Source organism: Mustela lutreola, chromosome 10, assembly GCF_030435805.1.
Source record: "Mustela lutreola isolate mMusLut2 chromosome 10, mMusLut2.pri, whole genome shotgun sequence".
Classification (NCBI taxonomy): Eukaryota; Metazoa; Chordata; class Mammalia; order Carnivora; family Mustelidae; genus Mustela; species Mustela lutreola.
This window is the reverse complement of record NC_081299.1, coordinates 679,707-701,056: the sequence shown is the minus strand read 5'-3', so window position 1 is coordinate 701,056 and position 21,350 is coordinate 679,707. Positions and strand designations below refer to the sequence as shown.

General features: G+C 57.8%; 1 protein-coding gene and 1 long non-coding RNA gene across 5 annotated transcripts in view; one reads left to right on the top strand and one right to left on the bottom strand.

Annotated features, from left to right (window-relative positions):
• Positions 1-17,694, top strand: part of NADK (NAD kinase) — a 24,360-nt gene extending 6,666 nt beyond the window's left edge. For 2 of the 3 annotated variants that reach the window (XM_059135015.1, XM_059135014.1), the window contains exons 2-12: positions 6,054-6,272; positions 7,916-7,999; positions 11,112-11,241; positions 11,862-11,970; positions 12,128-12,213; positions 13,060-13,162; positions 13,732-13,886; positions 14,109-14,208; positions 14,289-14,446; positions 15,118-15,200; positions 15,574-17,694. In XM_059135015.1, the coding sequence (XP_058990998.1) occupies positions 6,121-6,272; positions 7,916-7,999; positions 11,112-11,241; positions 11,862-11,970; positions 12,128-12,213; positions 13,060-13,162; positions 13,732-13,886; positions 14,109-14,208; positions 14,289-14,446; positions 15,118-15,200; positions 15,574-15,757 (1,344 nt within the window). In that variant the 5' untranslated portion in view covers positions 6,054-6,120 and the 3' untranslated portion in view covers positions 15,758-17,694. Of the gene's footprint in view, positions 1-6,053; positions 6,273-7,915; positions 8,000-8,680; positions 10,910-11,111; positions 11,242-11,861; positions 11,971-12,127; positions 12,214-13,059; positions 13,163-13,731; positions 13,887-14,108; positions 14,209-14,288; positions 14,447-15,117; positions 15,201-15,573 lie in introns of those variants that run through there. The other variant, XM_059135017.1, reaches the window with a different exon arrangement.
• Positions 17,183-21,335, bottom strand: LOC131808852 (uncharacterized). 2 transcript variants are annotated; one of them, XR_009344975.1, is made up of 2 exons: positions 18,368-21,335; positions 17,183-18,281 (listed from the first exon to the last, which is right to left on the bottom strand). It is a non-coding gene; the product is annotated as an uncharacterized LOC131808852 (long non-coding RNA). The 2 variants fall into 2 exon arrangements; XR_009344976.1 differs by having other exon boundaries at positions 20,299-21,335.
• Between the last annotated feature and the right edge of the window lie 15 nt (positions 21,336-21,350).

Here is a 21,350-nt window from a genome sequence, read left to right as displayed (position 1 = left end):
CTGAGCAGGGAACCCGACCTGGGGCTCGATCCCAGGACCCTGGGGTCATGCATGACCTGAGCCGAAGGCAGACGCTTAACTGACTGAGCCTCCCAGGTGCCCCAGGTCCTTATGAGGACTACGTAAATTATGAGAGAGAAGCCCTTGGGGCGGTGCTGGGCGGAGAGAAGGTGCTCAGTCCAGTCACTGATGACGCGGCCTTTGCGTAGTTCTAACGCGGTAAACACGCACGTCACTGTTTCCACATATTGAACAAATCTGTGCCATCCTGAATCTCTTACCAGTTTGTCCTGGCACTTTTTTGGGCCCCGCCCGGCCTTTCTGTCCCCCCCTCCTGGCACTTGGTGCCGCCCCCAGTTGTGCCTCCTGAAGTCCTCGCTGGTCTTGCGCTCTCCGCCTCGCAGTGCCGGTTTCCTCCCAGACGTCTCTCCTGACCCTTCCATGCGGCTCCTAAATGGGGGCCTGCCCCAGATTCAGCCCTTGGGTCCCCTGCCCACCCCCTAGGGAGTCCATTTCGTTCTAGTTCTAGTCCATCTAGTTCCAGGGCTGTAAGCACTCACCACGTGCTGATAGAGCCCGGATCTCTGTGCCTGGACCAGCCTGTCCCCAGAGCTCTGACCTTAAACACACAGCTGCCTGCTCGTCTTCTCCTTGTCTTGGCCGGCAGTAGCCATGTGAATTTGCTGAGGCTCCTTGCAGGCCGGGAGAGCCTCAGTAACAGAGTTTCTGGAGCTTCCATTCTCAGAAGGGGAAGGAAACAGGCCACAAGTGAGGGGCGTCCAGCCGGCTCAGTTGGTGGAAGGTGTGAGTCTTTTTTTTTTTTTTTAAGATTTTATTTATTCACGTAACAGAGAGAGAGCACGAATAGGCAGAGAGGCAGGCAGAGAGAGAGAGAGAGGGAAGCAGGCTCCCCACTGAGCAGAGAGCCCGATGCAGGACTCGATCCCAGGACCCTGAGATCAGGACCTGAGCCGAAGGCAGAGGCTCAACCCACTGAGCCACCCAGACACTCTGAGAGCATGATTCTTGATCTCCAGTTGTGAGTTCCAGCCTCCTGTTAGGTGTAGGGAGTACTTAAAAATAAAATCTTAAAAAGGGGGGGGGGCGTGGCACCTGAATGGCTTGTGGGATTCTTGGTTTCAGCTCAGGTCAGGATCTCAGGGTCATGAGACCAAGCGTTGGGCTCCACGCTGGGTATGGAGCCTGCTTGAGATTCTGCTTTTCTCTCTGCTCCTCTACCCCCACGTTTACACACACTCTAAATAAATTAATTAATTAATGCATCTTAATAAAAAAAAGTTGGGCTCCTAACTGACTGAGTTGTCCAGGCACCCTAGCAATCAAGTTTGTTTGTTTGTTTGTTTAAGATTTTATTTATTTATTTGACAGATCACAAGCAGGCAGAAAGGAGGGGGGAAGCAGGCTCCTTGCTGAGCAGAGAGCCTGATGCGGGGCTCAGTCCCAGGACCCTGAGACCTTGACCCGAGCCGAAGGCAGAGGCTTCACCCACTGAGCCACCCAGGCGCCCCTCTTAACATAATCCTTAAGGACACTTGGATTTTCTCAGTGGTCAGGGAGCGTTGGCTTCAACCTAAAGTCACCAGCTACATTAGCCCCTGACAAGAGAATCAGTCTGTCCTTTGAAGCTTTGAAGTCAGGCAATGACTTCTACTCTCTGGCTAAGACAGCCCTAGATGGCATCTTCTCCCAAAGTCAGGTGGCTTTGTCTCCATTGATAATATGTTAAGCAAGCCACCTTCACTGGTGATCTCTGCTGGACCTTCTGAAGAACTTGACGCTGCTTCTGCATCGGCAGGTGCTTCTCTGCGTGTACTTTCGCATAACAGAGACGGCTTCTGTCTGTTAAACTCTCTGCAGCTTCCCCCTCTCAGCCTTTACAGAGTCGAGGAGAGTCAGGGCTTTCCTTTGGGTTAGACTGTGGCTGGTTTCACTTGATCTTACCAAAAGGCCGAGAAGCGAGAGGCTGGCTGGTTCGATCAGCAGTAAGGCTGTTTTGCTTTCTTGTCTTTGTGTGTTCACTGGAGTGACACTTCAGGAGTTTCTCCTTTGAGCTAACAGCTTGGCCCACTGGGGCAGGAGACAAGCTTTGGGCCCATCTCGGTTTTCAGCCTTCCTCACTGCCCTGCGTCATGTCTAGCTTTGATTTAAAGTGAGAGATGTGCAGAGGGCCTGGCCGGCTGGCTCGGTCAGTAAACTGGGACTCTCGATCTCAGGTCACAAGTTCAGGCCCCAAGTTGAGCATGGAGCCTCCTTTTAAAAAAACAGATAAGTGATGTGAGAGATGGGCCAGTCTTCCTTCCACTTGACCATTAGAGGCCGATGTACGGATATTGATTGGCCCAGTTTCAGTATTGTTTTGTCTGAGGGAGGAGGGAGGCCTGGGGAGGGGAAGGGCCGGACCAGCGGGTCTGTGGAGGAGTCAGAACACATACAGCGCTTCACCTGAGTTTGCCGTCTTGAATGGGCACGAGGGAGGGGTGCCCCAGAACAGTCATCACGGATCACAGACCACCGTCACAAATACACTAGTGAAAACTTGGAAATATTGCAAGAATTAGCCCAGTGTGATACAGAGACACACAGGAAATGAGTGATGCTGGTGGGAAATGGTGCTGCTAGACGCACTCAGCACAGGACAGCCCCAGACCCTCGATTTGTGGAAAGTGTCGTGTGATGCCTGTGGGTGGGGTGAAGAGTTTGACCTCAGTCTTTCAGACGCGGCTGCCAAGCTTTGGTAGCACAGCTTGAGGAAACCATGATGCGCTCCGTCGAATCCCCTGGCGTGTCTGTTGAAGATCCAGTGATCGAGGGGTGCTGGCAGCTTGGTTGGAAAAGCATGTGACTCCCGATCTCAGGGTTGTGGATTTGAACCCCACATTGGGTGTAGGCATCACTTTATTACAAATAAATTTAATTTAAAAAGAAAATCTGCTGGTTGTACCTGTGTGAGGGCGGTGTTCTGGAATTTGTTGTGCTTCCGTGATCTGCGTGTGTGTGTCGGTACCACGCTGTCTGGGTACGGTAGCGTGACTGTAGATCATGAAGTCAGGAAATGTTAGTCTTACTTTGTTCTTTTTCAGTTTTTTTAGCTATCCGAGGCCTAGGTCATCCACATTTCCATGTGAGTTCTAGAATCAGTTTGTCTTTTTTTTTTTTAGGAAAGAGAGAGAGCATGGGTTGGGGGTGGTGTCGAGGCAGAGGCAGTCTCAGGCAGACTTGGCACTGAGGGTGGAGCCTGGTGTGGGGTTTGGGACTCCCAACCTCCAGACCGGGGCCTGAGTCAAAATCAGGAGTTGGGCGTTTCAGGCTCCGCACTCAGCGTGCAGTCGGGGTGGGATGCCGTCTCCCGCTGCCCTCCCTCTGGCCCCTCTCTCTCAGATTGAAGAGAGAGACGGACACTTAACCAACCGAGCCACCCAGTTCGTCATTTTCTGTAGGAGAGGCTGCAGGGGTTTGTGTGTGGGAACTGAGAGCCCAAGTCAGTTGGAGAGCTGAAGTCTAAGTGTCAGCCTCTCGGTCCCTGGACCTGCTCTTGTCTCCACTGTTCGCTTCCGTTCATGTCCGTCAGCAGCTTTCGTCGTCCCAGTGTGCAGGGTCTGTGCTGCTCCCAGGGAGACGCCCGTGATCCCCGGCCCCCGTCTCGGGCGTGCCGTGTGCTGATGCGTTGTGAGTGTGTCGGGAAGCAGCCGCTGCGGTGGGTCTGGTTAACGTCCTGTCAGCGCAGGGTCAGATGGTGTGTTCTTAGGGTGACAGCCCTTGTCACAGGGTCGTTCAGGCGTGGCTCTGTCAGTTGCCTAGAGCCACAGGCTCTGCACTACAGCCACGCCTGACGATAACGCGAGTTAGGCTCCCTACCTCTTTTGCCAACTATTTCCTTATAAGCTTTGGTTTCGGTGCGGTTGTAAATAGTATTTTTGTTTATTTATTTATTTTTCAGACTCATCTGTTTATTTCAGAGAGTGTGCACGAGCAGGGGGAGGGGCAGAGGGAGAGGGAGAGAGTGCCCAAGCAGACTCCTGCCGAGTCCGCAGCCCAGTGCGGGGCTCGATCCCGGGAACCCAAGATAATGACCTCAGCAGAAACCAAGAGTCAGCTGCTTAACTGAGCTAGTCACTTTTTTGTAGACCTTTCTGTATAGAAGACCATGTCATCTGACAGTACAGGTTTTTAAGTAATCTCTGCACCAGTGTGGGGCTTGAACTCATCATCCCAAGATCAAGATTTGAACTCACAACCCTAGGACTGAGCCAGCCGGGTGCCCCAGCACTGCAGTTTGACCGGTTCCTTTTTCATCCTTAAGACTTTTGTTTCGTTTTCCTGCCTTGTTCCACTGGCTGCGCCCTCGGGTACAGTACTGAGTAGGGGTGGTTCATGCTTGGTTCCTCAAGCTGTGAGGGTCCTGGTCCACTAGGGCAGTGTTGTCAGCTCTAGCTAAAATTTAGAATCACCTGGGAAGCTTTTTTTTTTTTAAGATTTATTTGAGAGCGAGTGAGTGAGACGGAGAGGACACCAGTGGGCTGAGGCAGGGGCAGAGGGAGAAGCAGACTCCCCACTGAGCAGGCAGCTGGATGTGTGGCTTCGGGACATGGGGCTCCGCGGTGGGGCTCGATCTGAGGACCCCGGGAATCATGACCCGAGCCGAAGGCAATGGCTTCACCTTCTGTGCACCCCCTGGGTACCCCCAGCTGGGAGCTCATAAAACTACTGATGCCTTCAGTCCAGGTTGGACGTGGGAATGATTTCCTGAAGCCCCTCTGGTGGCTGTAAGGTGCGGCCGGGGTAGGGGTGCAGAGGCACCATCACCTTTCTCCTGCCATAGAGGCCCGGGCTTGTCTGTGGTCTCTGAGGGTCCCTTCTGCCCCCGCCGCTCCACGTTCACCTCCTGCAGGGCTGGCATCCTCTGACACGGCCTCAGCCCCTCCTTGGGAACAGGGGTTTTCTGTGTGCTCCGGTCTCTGCAGGGGTCTTCGTTTCCCTCGCCTGTCCCTGCAGTGGGAGCTGTGCGGCTGGTCATCCTGCTGGCTCCCCCGGTGCCACCTGCTCATGCCCGCCACAAGCCTGTGCCACCTGCTCTCCCCTCAGGCAGGTCCGGGTGGCTCCGTAGCTGCAGGGCCCTTGCCGTGACCCTGTGGTGGCGCTTCCTGCCCTTGGAGATTTCCCCGTTTGGTCCCTAGATCTGCACTGGGTTTTCGTCCAACTCCGCCCTTCTTCTTCCGTTGCTCAGTGTACTGGCTTCTGCCTCTCTCTGTCGCCGCATCTGCCTTTCTTAAACTTACCTTATTCCTTTTCTAGCTTTATAAGAATCTCGGCTCATTACTCTTCCTTCTCGAAAACTCCTGCACACCTTAGCGGGGTGGCAGTGACTTTGGTTTGCGTTCATACTATTCTGGTCATTTCGATGCGTTGCAGGGTTGCTTTGAGCCCCAAGAGGCTTGGGACAAAGTTGAGGCAGTTCGGGTGGTTGCAAGATTGTTTTCTTTGTTCCTACCTTTTGGTCTTTTCCTGATTTTGTTGTGCTGTGGTTGGATGGTAAGGTTCTCTGCCTTACTAGTGTTTGGAAATTGATGTTTTCTTTGAGGCCAAAAGAGGTCAGTTTTGGCAGATGTTTTATCTACTCGTTGGCAGGGCCTAGAGTCCAGTGTGTATCCACTTGTCTGTCTTACTGAGTGAACCGTTCCGCTCTGCGGCCCGGAGGGGCGTTTAACGCTGCACAGCCCTGCGGGGCTCGCCCGGTGTCCCCGCCAGTGACTGTTCCTCTTGCCGGCGCTGGGCCTTGTCTGTGGCAGAAGTACCACAGCTGCAGCCGGCTAGCTCTTTCTTACCCTGCGGCCCTTAGGTCTTCTGGATTCACTGGAAACACAGGTAGGTTCCTGAGCCCTTAACCATCTTGGGGATAGAAAGAGACTGTTCTCAAGTCCTTCGGCAGATGAGACTTCAGCCGTTTCTGTCTCCTGGTGAAGCGGGTGCGTCTCTGTGTATATAGTGTTTTCTGCCTGCATATTTATTTACTTTATTTGTCTTATTAAATTAAGGCGTCCGTGTTTTCCTGATCGGAATCCTTGCTTACCGACTGTGGAAACGGAACACGAGAAAGTCAACATGAGTAAGGCGCAGAGCGCAGATCCGGCCTCGTACCGCTGCGCCGCGTGCCATGGCGACGAGGACCGGGGGCCCAACCACCCCATCCGGGGCCGGGCCAAGTCCCGCAGCCTGTCTGCCTCGCCTGCCCTGGCGAGCACCAAAGAGTTCAGGTACAAAGCCCTCCCCCAGCTGCCACCCTCAGCGGCGCGGTCGCTCGGACCGACGGTGACAGCGTGTGTCCCAGAGCAGCTGGCGCGGCTCCCAGGGGCACCCGCCCGGGACAGTGTTCCTTTCCTTCCCCTCTCGGCCAGTGCCTGCCCCGCTTTTGGTGTCCGAGGCGTGTGGGTGGCCCCTGAAGGCACGGCAGCGGGACCCACACGCTGGCGGGGCTGGCACGGGGCTGCGTGTGGCCGCAGGGGAGTTGGGCAAGCTCCGCGGCCCGGCCCGCGCCCCACAGCGCGTGCTCTTGCACAAGTGCTTGAGCAACAGCTGCCCACGGGGCGGCCGGCCGGGCCTGCTGTGCTGGTGGCGCCGCTGCCCTGGCTGCTGGGGCCATGGCTGCGGTGAGTTTGGGGCGGAAGTGGCCAGAGCCAATGCTGCTTCTCAAGTGGGTCCAACCTCTCAGACGCGAGGGCGCGTTTGGGGGGGAAAGTGCCACCTTTTCTCAGGGCAGCGCCTTCCCTCGGGGGTGAATGGAGCGGGGGTGGCGCACGGGCCGTTCCCTGCGTGGAAAGCTCTAGAGCCCGCGTGGGAGCGGCCGTGCTGCTGCAGCTTCCAAGCTGTGTGGGGCTCCGTGTTCTGGCCGCGCTGCGTCCGCCTGTCGGTCCTGTGCGGATCGGCTCACGGCCTCCCAGTTCTGAGGCCGGACAGCGGGGTGTGGTGACCGCGGGTCAGAGGGGGCCCCCGCGGGGGAGGCAGACGGACATGTGTCCTTGAGCCCGCTGGTGAGGCCCGCCGTGAGCTGCCTTTCCTCTGGGCCTGCGTGGGGCCCGCGAGCTGTAGCTTTCCCTGGACTCCAGGGCTCTCTCAAAGGTCGGGTGCCCTTTCCAAGACAGCCAGAAAATCTGCGTTGAATTTGAAGATTTTGCGGACCCCATAAGAAGGTTGAAGATGAAGTCTGCTCCCTTCGGTCGTCTTTGCGTGTAGAACAGGACAGCGAGGCCATCGGGGTTGAACATGTTCCATTAGCCTATCACTGGGGGATGTCCCTGTCGCTCCCCCCAGCCTGTGCCAGGGTGGGCGTTGAGCCCTCTCGAGCAGGGAGGGAGCAGGCCAGCCAGGTGGTGGTGTCCCCGTGACGTGAGCTGGCCACAGCCACTTTGTTTGGTGATTGGATTATGGTTGAGTCACATTTCAGTTATTGGAGAAGTTGGGCTGTTCGAGTAGTAGCTTTCTTAGTGACTGTGCAACTCAGCGTGAGCACTTTTGCTAGAATCTTCATCTAGGTCATTAAGGGTTGGTCTCTCAGGTTTTGATTCCCAAGTATAGGCTGGAGGACCGGTCACCAGACAGACTTGGGCAGAGGGGCTGCTCGGATTCTGAGTTCCAGGCCTGTCCCCAGAGGGAGTCTTCCCTGTTCCTGGGGTAGGGCCTGGACACCCGCCCTGGTTTGGGGACCTTTCTCTGAGGCGCGCGCTCTGACTGTTGATACTACAAAAACAGCGTGTGGGGCTCCAGGGCGGGATCTCCTGGGGCCGCCACGGGATGCAGATGCTGGGAGGAAAGTCGTTGCGATGAAAGCCTCTCTAGAGTCCGACGGTCCGAGGTCTGCTCACCGAGGTCTGCTCACAGGCTGTGTCCTCTCCCCCCACAGGAGGACTCGCTCTCTGCATGGGCCATGCCCGGTGACCACGTTTGGACCAAAGGCCTGCGTGCTGCAGAACCCCCAGACCATCATGTGAGTGCGGGGTTGCTCCTTGGGGGCCTGTGCTGTCATGGGGTCGCGGCACTGGGGAAGGTTCTGACTCCGGGTGAGAAGTGCACTTTTCTAGTCAGGGAAGCCACAGGGCAACCACTGGCTCCAGGGAGCACGGGCCTCTTTGCCTTCCCGCCGGCTGGGGGTCAGGCCGGTCCTGCTCCCCGGGCACCGCAGCTGGACGGACTTCACCTACTTCAGCTGTTGTCTTCAGAGTTACTGTTAAGTTTTGACAAAAGTATAGGAGGAAACAATGTTTTTCACACAGGAATAGGGTCAGACATGCTTCTCTGCTGATTTGATTTTTGAGAGAGAAAGGGAGAGCACAAGGTGGAGGAACAGGAGCTAGCAGGCCCCCCGCCGAGCAGGGAGCCCGATGCGGGGCTCGATCCCAGACCCTGGGATCGTGACCTGAACCGAAGGCAGAGGCTTCACCCACTGCGCCCCCTGGGCACCCCTCCTTTAATTATTCTTAAAACAGACATCAGTCGGCTATTTGGGGTTTCTGCGTTTACTTTCGAGAGAAGTGCCTCCTTGCAGGTGTGGCTGTTACAAGTACTCCCACGCCACCAGTGCGCTTTCGGGGGCCCCGCGGTGCCTGGATGAGAAACTATAAAAATGAAGCAATCAGGGTCATTTCTCTAGACTCAGTGACTATCTGGCTTCTGGCGTCCGAAGGGTCACATGGTTCCAGAAGGCCGGGAGCTCCGTCAAGGCCGCTGTATGGTGGTCTGGCTGTGCTTCAAGTCCGAGGAGAACGCTCTGACGTCACTTACCTGGCGTGGGTGCTTTCTGTTGAACGGTCAGAATTCCACCCCGCCCTGAGCCTTGTGCCTGGCGCCTTTGGGAGCTCCAGCCCCTGTAGTCGAGGCCTTTTGAAGGGGCCCTTACAGGCTCCTTTCCTTCAGGGCAAGCTGTGAGGATCCCACATTTTGCACAGGGGTGAGAGCCGCGGGCTCAGGTGTGCCTCCTCAACTGACTTGTCTGGGGTCCCAGGAGGCAGGCCCGGCAGTGGGGACCCTTGGCCTCGGGTCACAGGCTGAACCGGTTCCAGGTGGCTGGTGCAGTGCTGCCACCTCCAGACTCCCCAGGCGAGTGCCATGTAAACTGGTGTTTCCTGTGACCAGGAAACCCAGCGACAAGGCTGTCCCACCTCTTACGGGCGCAGGAATGAAGTCTTAGTGTCTGTCAGATCCAGGTGCTGTCTGCGGCTGCTGGTTACTGCAAAGCTCGGGGCAGGTCCTGTTCAGACGCGGCCCCTCTAGTACCCTACAGCCCGCCCTGCACTGCAGCCACATTGGTAACTTGGCCCCCCCCAACGCCCCCAAACCCAGAGCCCCAGCAGCTGCTGTGCCAAGCCCTGCCTTCTCCCGTGCCTCATGCCTTCCTGTTCGCTCTGGCCCAGCCCGGCTCTCCCGTGGCCTTTCGCCAGCTGCCTGAGGGCGCCTCCCTGCACTTCCTGGTCTTGGCAGACCTGTTCTCTCCTTGTCACTCTGCTCGGCCTAAGTGCCACCACGAGTGGCCTCTCACTGTCCAACCTTGATTAGCCATCCTGTACTCCCAGCGGAGCCACAGTCGCTTTGTGGGGGGCGGGGGTGTCGGCCTTGTGAGCCTCAGGTGGCTTCGACGGGCTGGTCCCGCCGGGTGCTCCAGGCAGAACGGCAGATGCCGCGAAGGGTCTCTGGCACTACCCGTTGGAGCTGAGGAAGGAACAGCCTCGTCTGCCCTTTCCAGCCCCTGTGCCCGACACTTCAGCTGGGGCTGCTGTCTCTGGACGACAGGGCTCCTTTTCTCCACCTTGGCCCTGCCCCTTTCCAGCCCTGCACCTGGCTGAGGCTCCGTCCTGACACAACTTCTCTAATGCTCGAAAGTAAGATAGGATAGAGATCTCAGAGAACTTCTACATCCTAATTTACTGTCTGAAATTTCACCGTGAATGTGTGTTTTCTTTTATGTTGAAATGTGTGGAGTCGCCCACGTGTCGTTGCCTTTGGCTCACTAGGCAGTGGCTCCAGTCACCTGTTTGCTCACAGGCTCCCTCTCTCTCCCGTCCGGCACGCACGACCTGTATGCCGGGGAAGGGTCACATCCCCACCTTGTCGTGACCCAGCGGGAGGCTGATCACAGTTGACGCCCAGGCTTGTGCAGGACACACTGTGGCTGCTTTGCCTGGGCACAGTCTCAGGGCCAGACCCCTCAGACACAGGCTCAGGGCCAGACCCCTCAGACACAGGCCCTGCACGCCTGGGTCGGCACAAAGGGGCTTCGACCCAGGCAGGGGTCCGCGCGCTGCCCACATGGCTTCTGAGGCCCACAGCCAAGCACAGGGACGATGTTTGGGGAGTGCACACCCCTCCACCTGATGAAGCGCTGACAGCTCCTCCCACTGGGCCAAGCCGGTTCCACAGCCCAGCTCAGACTCCGGTGTGGCTGGCCTGTGGCACCGCACCTGGTCAACAGCCGAGCGCAGCCAGCGAGTTCAGTGAAGTGCATGGCACCTGCCGTCCGGCCTCTTTGCTGTTAAAGGGGATCTCAGGACTTTTTGTTTTAAATAGGTGATTGGCCAAGAGGATCATGTAAATGGTAAAAAGATTAAGGTGTGCTTATTTTTAGTTTTAGGGAGTTTTCCTGCCATAGTGCCTTTCAAAAGTCAACTTTAGGATTGTTTCACTTTCAGTTTTGAGTTTACAGAAATTAAGTTTATAGTGCAGGTGCTCAGGAGAGTTTTTGGGGGCTGGTGTGCCCTACACTTCCTTTGTTAGCAAAGTGGGACCAAAACGCTATGACCGAAGCCACTGCACCGCACTTGTGAGCCAGCACGTGACCTGGGCAGACGATGACGCTCACAGAGGGCGTCATGCATGGCTCCTCGTGCAGAAACGCCTGGCCAGGGTGAGTGACGCTCACTGATGGAGGACATCGGACACCACGCCTCTGTGTTCGTGGTTTGGGTCATGGTTTGGGTCATGGTTTTGCAGTTTTTAGTGGGGCTCGCACACGGTCTAAGGTCTGGGAGAAAGGCCTCCGAGGATGTGCTGTGCCTGTCCTCCCAAGGGGACGCGCCCCCAGTGTGGACACTCCTCTCCCCTCGCAGGCACATCCAGGACCCTGCCAGCCAGCGGCTGACGTGGAACAAGTCCCCAAAGAGCGTTCTCGTCGTCAAGAAGATCCGGGACGCCAGCCTGCTGCAGCCCTTCAAGGAGCTGTGCGTGTACCTGATGGAGGTGAGTGAGCCTGCTTGAGGGGTGGCAACCCAGAGTCCCCTTGGCACCCCCACCGCGTCTGCGCCAGCCAGACTCCGCTCTGGCGCTCAGTGGGCTCCGTGCTCTTCTGGGCCATGGGGTGGGGGTGGCATGGAGTTGGCCAACTAGCCAGGTTCTGGCTTTGTGATCCCAGAGCTGACCAAGTCAGGAAGCCCATTTCAGGGGCACCTGGGATCATGATTCCATGATTGCAGGGTCCTGGGATTGAGCCCTGCATCGGGCTCCCTCCTCAGCGGGAAGCCTGCTTCTCCCTCCCCCACTCCCCCTGCTTGTGTTCCCTCTCTTGCTGTGTCTCTCTGTCAAATAAATAAGTAAAATTTAAAAAAAAAAAAAAAAAAAAAAAAAGCAGCAGGAGCCGCCGCCCATTTCAGGCAAGTGAGTTGTGTAACGGAGGGTCACGGCCTCCAGAAGGATAGAAATCTGCATGAGCAGGTTGAAAGAAGTCTGCCCTCTGGGCCTGAGGAATGCGTTTCCTCCTCCTTGTAAAGTCCTGAGGCTCAAGAGGAGGCTTCCCAGAAGACCAGCCTGGTCTGAACCGGGTCTTGGTGGTGGGGCTGACTGGCTTGTTGTCTCCCTTTCAGGAGAACAACATGATTGTGTATGTGGAGAAGAAAGTTCTGGAAGACCCTGCCATAGTGAGCGATGACAACTTTGGACCAGTCAAGAAGAAGTTCTGCACCTTCCGAGAAGGTGAGTTTGCCTTCGGCTCTGTCACTTCCGAAGGTGCTCGCACCCCTGCCCCAGACCTGGCAGAAGCTTCTAGCGCTCCTGCCTCATCGTGGGCATAGTGCCCTGTGGCACCAAGGGCTGCCGAGACACCTTTTGTTGTGTCTGCTGTGTTTTCTAGATTATGATGACATTTCCAATCAAATCGATTTCATCATATGCCTGGGCGGGGACGGGACCCTGCTCTACGCGTCCTCACTGTTCCCGGTGAGCTATGCGGGCTTCCGGCCTCGGCGCCACACGAGGAGGCGGTTTCCCAGGGAGGCTGTCTACCCTTCTTACACCTCGTGGCTTGATGCCTCGGGGATGCCGAGTTCTACGTTCTTCTTACTCTGATACAGAGCTTTAGTTTGGTTATCTGGCTGTAGAGCAGGTCTGCAAACAATGCCAAGTGTCTCATCTGCCCTGTCTGGGTCTCCGTCCTCACCAGGAGTGCTGCCGACAGTGGAGCCCGGGCTGGGCAGCAGGACTGGCTGGGAAGAAGGGGGGCAGTGGTGCAGAAACGGGCCTGGGGGGCTGCTGCCGACCCACAGACACGTGGCACCCATGAGGAGAAGCGCCTTGTGGCCTAGGGGATGGGGCCCACAGCAGGATGAAGGCGGTGGCCCCAGGCTGACCCTCCAGGGTACCCGGGAGGCCTGTGGAGGCTCCAGAGGATGGGAGTCTGCCTGGAAGCACACTGGGGTTACCCAGAGTCCGCCTTCACTCTGCAGGGGGGGGCTCTGGCGTGGTGGCTTGTGTCCTTGCCTGACCAGCTCTCTCTGTCTCCACGGCCAGCAGGCTGGTCGGTCCCGTTGCGTTGGCTTCTCATCCGCTCCGCATCAGCTTTGCATCCGCTCCTTCCGGCCTCCCTGTCTGCTGGCTGACCTCTTCCTGTGCGGTCGCTTGGGATCAGCCTGCTGGCCGCCTCCCGCACCCCGCCACTGGCCGTGCACTCATGTGCCTGTCCATTCCTGGGAACAGTCAGGCGGGGGTGGTCCGTCAGGGCTGGGGCCAAGTGGGGTGGCTCTTGCGTGGATCGGCTGGCTGACTGGCCGCCTCATCGGCTCACAGGGCAGCGTGCCTCCGGTCATGGCGTTCCACCTGGGCTCCCTGGGCTTCCTGACCCCCTTCAACTTTGAGAACTTTCAGTCCCAAGTTACTCAGGTGATACAGGGTAAGTCGGAATGTTCTGGAACTCACAAGGAGTTCTGAACATGGGATTGTCTCCTCACTTGGTCTTTGGATTTTTTTTTTTTTTTCCTAAGATTTTATTTATTTATCAGAGCGGGGGGAGAGAGCGAGCACAGGCAGAGGCAGAGGGAGAAGCAGGCTCCCTGCTGAGCAAGGAGCCTGATGTGGGACTCGATCCCAGGACGCTGAGATCATGACCTGAGCCGAAGGCAGCTGCTCGACCAACTGAGCCACCCAGGCATCCCAGGTCTTTGGATTTTTTAATGATGTGTAGAGCAATATTTAAGTGTTTGAAGATTCAGAGATTTAAGATTTTCGAACACTTCCAATACTGTTTTCCTCACACTGAGAAGTTGGAGGGGGTCCCTGGCGGAAGCGGCTGTGTGTGCTGGTCGGTAGCCGTGGATTGGCCTTTACGGAAGGCTCGGGTTCTGCCCTCAGTCTGGGAGAAGAAGGGTGGTCTCCGGTCGGGCAGGGGTGTCATTGCCTCCTGCAGGCCGCCACTGCCCGTTCCCCACCAACCTCCCCGGCCGTGACCCTGCTGGCCCCCAGGGAATGCGGCCGTTGTTCTTCGGAGCCGACTGAAGGTCAGAGTCGTGAAGGAGCTCAGAGGGAAGAAGATGGTGGTGCCCAACGGGGTCATCGAGAACGGCGTGATGCCCGTGGACCTGGAAGCGGAGGTCGGGAAGCAGGTCATGCAGTACCAGGTCTGTGGACGTGGGCCCTGGCCCGGCTCCAGGCCCTGCCCTGCCCATGCTATGGCCTCAGGAAGGGTCACAGGGTGGTGGGACTCAGGCCTGGGCCCATTGGGTTCCCCTGACCTCAGGACCTCCCAGAGAGCCCAGAAACAGTGCAGGTGCCTATGGGGCCGGCCACCTAGGACAGCCCTGCCCGGCCCCTGCCTGTGTGCAGTGACTTTGTGCCTCCAGGTCCTGAACGAGGTGGTGATTGACAGAGGCCCCTCCTCATACCTGTCCAACGTGGATGTCTACCTGGATGGGCACCTCATCACCACAGTGCAGGGTGATGGTAGGTAGCCACCTGAGGTCCCACGGCAGTGGGGGGTGGGAACAGGACCACAGAGAGTGACCCTGCGGCCTGTCCACCAGGGGTGATCGTCTCCACCCCGACGGGCAGCACAGCGTATGCGGCCGCCGCCGGGGCCTCCATGATCCACCCCAACGTGCCGGCCATCATGATCACGCCCATCTGCCCCCACTCGCTGTCGTTCCGGCCTATCGTGGTCCCCGCGGGGGTCGAGCTGAAGGTCAGAGTCCACCTCTCCCCTCTCCGGTTCAGGCTGTTGCCTGGGGCCTGCCACGCTGACCACCCCCTTTGTCCCCGGCTGTGACCCCAGCACCCGCTGGGTTGTGGGCCCACCTTGCTGGGTGCCGGAAGGGGCTTCACTCTCTCCCTTGTCTGGCCAGGTGCAGCACTGAGAGCTGGCCCAGCCCCTCCAGCAGGGCTGTGGGCCCTTGGGGGGAGGGGCTGGTCCCCACTGGTTGAGGGCAGGTGAGCGGCACGTGGTCCTGGCGTACCCGGTGCCCGCCACTGATCCTCCGTCTCTGCTCTTTGCCTGCCTCGCGCTCCCCACTTTGGTCCACCCTGGGCTGGCGTGTCCCTGGCTGTGAGCCCCAGTAGGCAGGGCCACATCTGCAGGTCACAGGGAGAGAGGACTAGAGCCAGACTCCTGGATGGTGTCCCTGGCCCTGGGTGGGTGGTCGGCAACTGGGCTTGATGGCTGCCTGTCTTATTCCCGGGATTGGGGTCAGTGCGACAAAAGTATGAGACCTTCATGGCCTGGAACTGCCCTTCGTGTAGAGTAGGTGGTGGGGATACCTTCAAGAGTCCTCCTGCCCAGTGCTGCACCCCAGGGCGGGGATCCAAGGGGCTCAGCTGCACTCACGAGCCCACATCTGCCCTGCTTGCCCCCTCCAGATCATGCTGTCGCCAGAAGCAAGGAACACTGCATGGGTGTCCTTCGACGGACGAAAGAGACAGGAGATCCGCCATGGGGACAGGTGTGTGAGCCCTGGGGCCAGAGCAAGGAGTAGGAATGAGGGGCGGACTCAGGCCCTCCCTGCCGCCTTCATAGCCTTGTTGCCGTTGGCTTGTGCAGGCCCTAGAGACAGAGCCCTGGCCTTGAGAGCTGGCGGGGAGACGAGGGCCTGTCGGGCAGCTGGTCTCCCACACAGGTTGAAGCGTGTTGGCCCATGTTCTGGGCTGACCTTGAGGGCGACAGATCCACAGCCCCTCACTCCGGCCTGCCCTGGCGCCCCGCCAGCTGCACCATGCGGCCAGTGGCGGGAGCAGAGCTGAGATGGTCCCCAGCTGGGCTGGGGTGGGCATGGCCGTGGGGAGGGGCTCATCTGTGCCATGTCTCCCACTCCTCAGCATCAGCATCACTACCTCTTGCTACCCTCTCCCCTCCATCTGCGTCCGAGACCCCGTGAGCGACTGGTTCGAGAGCCTGGCGCAGTGTCTCCACTGGAACGTGCGGAAGAAGCAGGCACACTTCACGGAGGAGGAGGAGGGGGAGGGGGAGGGGGCGGGGGAGGGGGAAGAGGGAGACGGTTAGGCCTGAGCTCCTGCTGTCCACACTAGGGACCCCAGAGACCCGAAGCTGCTCCGCTGCCTCGTTCCCACTTGCCCTCCGGGAGCAGGCTGACCTGAGCCCCGAGCAGACATCAGAAGTCACAGCACTTTCTCTTGTAGCCCGGGAAGAGCCAGGAATCTGCCTTTTGTCGACCAGATCAGCCATTTTTTAACATTTTAAATCTGACTTCTTTTTGCATTTCTAAACAAAAGTGAATGCTGGTGGGGCTCGGAAGTCCGCACCAGGGCTGTGTGTGCCGGTGCTGTCCCTCAGAGCCTGGTCCCAGGGCGGGGACGCCAGAGGGGGATGTGCTCTTCTGTGATTCCTCGTCAGGAAACTCGCGCTTCAGTCAGCCTGTTGAAATTCAGAGGGGATCACAACGGCTTGATCTGTCTTTCCGTGTCGAAAATAAATGTCTTGTAGCCAAAAATCTTCCTTTAGCTACCACGATTTTCCCCTTAAGTCCTGCACCTTTTCCCCTAAAAGGACCGGAAGGGGACGCTTCTGGAGAGAGCAGTTTGGTGTTTGATTGGCTGATGCGTGGAGGGTCCCCCCTTCCTGCCCTGCACCTGCACCTCCTCTGGGCGCACCTTCCTGCCTTGGTCTCCAGGCCCTCCCCTCCCCCACTGCTGTGGCTCAGGAGCCCAGCGGAGCCCAGCGGTGGCCCGGTGGGAGGTCAGACCCATGCACATTCCTCACCAAGCAGGGGCGGCTCCCTCTGCACCCTGGAAGGTATTTTAAGTCCTGTGTACACTTTGTAGAGATCATTTTAAGCTTTTTGAACTGCTTGCGTACAGATTGTATTGTAGGGAGCGGGATTTGTACTGTCACGAAATGGAGCTTGCTCCAATGTTTACACGTGCTCCGTGTGGCACTGTGTGCTGGGACCACTCTGTTCAGTGTGCTCACCGTGGGGTGACGGCCCACGGGGAGAGGGTGCTTCTCGGTGAGTAAGCCGTGGGACTTGCTCCTGCAGCTGGAAGATGAGGACGCCACTGCTTAGTGAGGAAAGAGGTGGTTGGGTCGTTGTGTGTTGGTTCTGCTCTTGCTTCTCCCCGTGGGCCTTCAGCTCGCGAGGAAGCTCCCATCATTCCAGCGGTCACTCCACTGCCCGCTGGCTGCGTAGGGCGTGGGCACGTGTGCTTGCCACATGGGCCCCCGAGCCTGTGTGCTCTGGTGGGAGCTGTGGCTCAGTGCATGTGGCTTTGGCCCCTGGTTATTGTTGCCTGACAGACGTCCTGTATTTGGGCATCTGTTTCTGAGTAACTGGTATCTCTTGGAGCTGCAATTTTTATCTGTTGAATCGGCAAGAATAGAAGGGACAGAAACTGCCCTTTTTCCTTGGGGCCACCTCTGGGGGGACAGGGACGGTCCTGTGCTTTGTTTTGTGGAGGGTCACGTGCCTCATTCTTGGGCTGATAGAAAGGCTGGGGGCCCGCGCGGGCAGCCACCCACCACCGAGGGGCCTCGGTGGAACAGGCTCTGTGGCCTGAGCGTGGCCTCCTACCTCCATGCTTCGGGGCTTCTGGCCCTCAGGTGGTTCTTGGCTAATGGCCTGGAGTTGGAAAGGGAAGGGCCTGCATAGCCATCCAGCAGGGGCGGGACGCGGTTAGAGGGTTGCTGCCCAGCCTCCCTTGGGCTGAGAGGGGCCCGAACCAAAACTCCCAGCTTTAGGTCCAAAAGACAGTGGCATTTGGGATTTGGGTCACTGGTTTAGACAAAAAAAAAAAAAAAAAAAGCAAGTATTAACCAAGTCCAAAAGCAGCATGATTTGGAATGATCTAGAAAACATTGGATTTTTTGAAGTAAATTCTTAATGTTTCATATTGTTAATATCTCGAATATTTGTTAGATGTCGTTGAAAGCCTTACTACAATATTTTCAGATCCTTTCAATAAACAGACTTGTTTAAAAACTTGGATTGGCTTGCAACTTTATTTGGTTCTTTGTAACCAACACAGAGATGCTTAGAGAGGCAGGCCAGGCTTCTAGAGTCTGTGGACGCCGAGTGCGCCGTTGGGATGTGTGAGGCAGAGGGGTCTTGCCCAGGCGGCCGCCACGTTGACTCCCAACCCAGGTGCCCCCGTCCGCCTTGCCATTGGCACCGGTAGGCCTGGGGCTCAGCACCTGTTCTTCCCAGAAGGGGTGTCAAACTGGGTGTCACCACCTGTCCTGAAGGGTAGAGCAGAGGCTTGGGTGAGGGAGCGGGCTTGAGTCTACAGAAAGGGACATGCTCCCAGGTAAATCAGAGGACTGGCCCAAGGGGACCCCCAGAGGCTCCGAAGTCCTCCCCACAGCTGCATCCAGGCTTGCTGGGGTCAGGGAGCAGGGGCCAGGCTCTGGCACATACTCTTCTCTCTCCTCCCACTCCACATGGTCTTGACTAGGTGTCGGTGAACGTGGGGGAAGGCTTTGCCAGGAGCCCAGCTGAGCACTGCAGACAGGCAGGAGGACACGGAAGCCCTGTGTGCTGGGACACCGGGCACCCCCAGCCATCTGCAGAGGCCTGTGGGGAAGGGGAGAAGCAGCTGAGCTCTCCCCTAGCCGACCGGGACCCCCTGCTCTCCTGGTGCACGTGTGGGAGCAAGTCACCTTGCTGCTCAGGTGTCCCAGTGGCCAGGAGGCCTCTGCAGTCTGTGGGCTGGCCTGCTGGGAAATACAGGCACCTGTGGTCAGTTTGCACAGGTGCCACAGGTGGCAGGGTGGGGCAGGCACCCGAACTCAACCCCGACATCCAGAGGTTCTCAAGATTCGAGCTGGCGGTGCGTGCGGATCCCAGGCTAGGCTTTGTCCCCTCTGGTGGCAGAAGGCGCACTTTGAGGGCAAGGGCCAGCATCAGCTGGCTAGAGGGGCTCGCTCGGTGTTGGGCGCTGCCTTTAACCACAAGGCCACGTGTCTCAATAATGGCTGTTGATGGGGCACCTGGGTGGCTCAGTGGGTTAAAGCCTCTGCCTTCGGCTCAGGTCATGATCTCAGGGTCTTGGGATCGAGCCCCGCATCGGGCTCTCTGCTCAGCTGAGAGCCTGCTTCCCCCTCTCCGCCTGCCTCTCTGCCTACTCATGATCTTTGTCTGTCAAATAAATAAATAAAATATTTAAAATAAAAACAATGGCTGTTGACCCGTGAGCCTTGGACTTTCCTGCCTTGGGAAAGGAAGAGAGAGGGCACAGAGGCCAAGGGTCTCAGGCCGCCCCAAGCTTCCAGGCTTCAGGGCAGTAGCCTTGGAACCCTTTCTGGCCTTTGCTGGCTAAGTTGGAGCAGCACAGGGCCAGACCCCAACCCAGGCCTCTGCCGAGTTCCCCACCTGGCTGGCCTCCCTTCCACGTCAGGCCATGCCACTGGCCGTGTCCCAGCAATGCTGTCCCCAAAAGCAGTAGCTCCCCTCCTGCCCCGTGTTACCTGACCTGGAAGCCACTAGATACCAGGAACCAGCTAGTCTGCCTGGGGGTGAGGGGGACCCAGAGTGAAGGATCAGCTGCAGGAGCACAGAGAGAATGGGGGGTGGTGGTGAGAGGGACATGGGAGAAGGCGGGAACTGCACAGTGACCACGTGGAGATCAGCCACTTACGGCACATTCTCCTTCAGAAAGATCCAGGCCAGAGGTTGGGTGGTTTTCAGAATCATGGAAACACTGAGGATTTGGTGGGAAGGGGTGAAGTGGGGTTGAGGTTGGGGTGGGGCAGAGGAAAGAGAGGGATGGCAGGGTATGTCCCAAGCCATCTGCAGACCCGCTGGCCAGTGCCCCGCCCACAGGTGGCCTGCATCAGCTGTGGCCCTCCCATGCTGCTCCTCCCACGGAGGCCTCCAGTCAAGGCTGGCCTCTTCCCCAGCAGCACAGAGGACAGAGGCAGGAGTTGACCTCAGCCCATGGCTTCCTGTGAGCACAGTGAGGCCAGGCATGGCCCCTCGCTCACCAGCGCTGCTCCCCAGACACTGGCCTGAGATAGCAAAGGGGCTGCTCCCTAATCCTGTGGTTTTGCTCCCATGACTTTTAGCCCCATGGTGCCCAGAGGCTGAATCCCAGGGACAGAGGCTGCAAGTGCCTCCACCAGGGTCAGACCAAGGGGTCACACTGTAGGGTGTGGGGTGGGGGTACCCAAAGGGTTCCCAGGAAGGGCTCAGTTCTCTGGTTTAGGGATGGGAGCTGTTGTTCCAAACCAGCTGCTTGTCGGTGCCCCCTGACAGCTTTGTCGGTGGGCCTGGTGGCATAGAAAAGGGGGCCTCCTCCTTCCCACCCAAAAGAACTTGACCCAGGCCCCACTCTCTGGGCTTTGGGGGCTCCGGGGCCCCCATCCCGACTTCTCCGCTGTCCTCCCCGTTGCCTGGGAATGGGGCTCCTCTGGGCCTGTGGACTCCATGATCCCACCCAGGTGGGGCCATCAGACTAGGACCCACACACAGATGAAGCCTGATGAGAGGGGTGAGGGCCAGGAAGCCAGGAGCTGCACACACAGCAGCTCAGCCATCTGCGAGGGACCCGTGAACTTGCCACGGATGCTTTCCTTCCTGCTTTCCAGATCACCTTTCAAACGTCATCCAAACCCTAAAGGAAGAGATCGTTGTCAGAAGGGGACCCAGAGGTCAGAAGTCCTGTCTTGCAGGGAGGCAGGGCTTGGGCAGAGGGCCTGGCACCCCAGCTAGAGCTTCACAGGTAGGCTTCAGGGGAGTCTCTGCCCGGAGTCTTTGTTGGTCAGGTCTCCTCCTTCACAGGGACTGCACCCTGACAGACTCGTGTCTACACCGGCATCTATGCTGCAGCCTTGGGTGTGCAGATGAGCAGAGGCAGTATTTAAACGACCCCACTTGAAACCCAGCAGAGTATGGAGAATCCTGACCAGTCTATATGCTTTCGCCCAAAATTCTGCTTCTTGGAATCCAGTCAAAGGAAGAAGTTGGAACTCCAGCGAGTTCAGATAAAAACACCTGTGTGGCAACCACCACGAACAACTCAAACCACCCCATGGTGAAATCTCTGAGGCCACCTTAGCGGGCAGCAGTGCTTCCTTTGAGTATTTAGAGACAAGAACCTTCGGCAGGCAGAGAGAGGGGACAGGACGGCAGCTCGGGAACGTGTCTGCGGAGCGGCGCAAAGCGCTCTGCACGCAGTGGCTGGAGGCAGCGGCTTGGAGGGCAACTGGGAGCTCCGAGGGCAGGAGGGAAAGTCCCCGGGGTCACACGACAGCACTTCAAAGCTGTTTCCCCGGATGACACGTAAGAAAGATTTTGCTGTAAAAATGTTGAGTTTTGGGGGCGCCTGGGTGGCTCAGTGGGTTAAAGCCTCTGCCTTGGGCTCAGGTCACGATCCCGGGGTCCTGGGATCGAGCCCCGCGGCGGGCTCTCTGCTCGGCAGGGAGCCTGCTTCCTCCTCTCTCTGCCTGTCTACCTGTTTGTCAAATAAATAAAAATCTTGTTTTAAAAAGTTGAGTTTTTATAAATTTGCTCTTGAAACTGTTGGACTGTAAAGGACTCACAGACCACAACACCCAGGACCGCTGGGAAGTCGTCCAGCACCCGCGGCTCTGCGCAAGAACAAGCTACCCGCGAACTTCGTTCGGGAAGACGGCGCCGCGCACG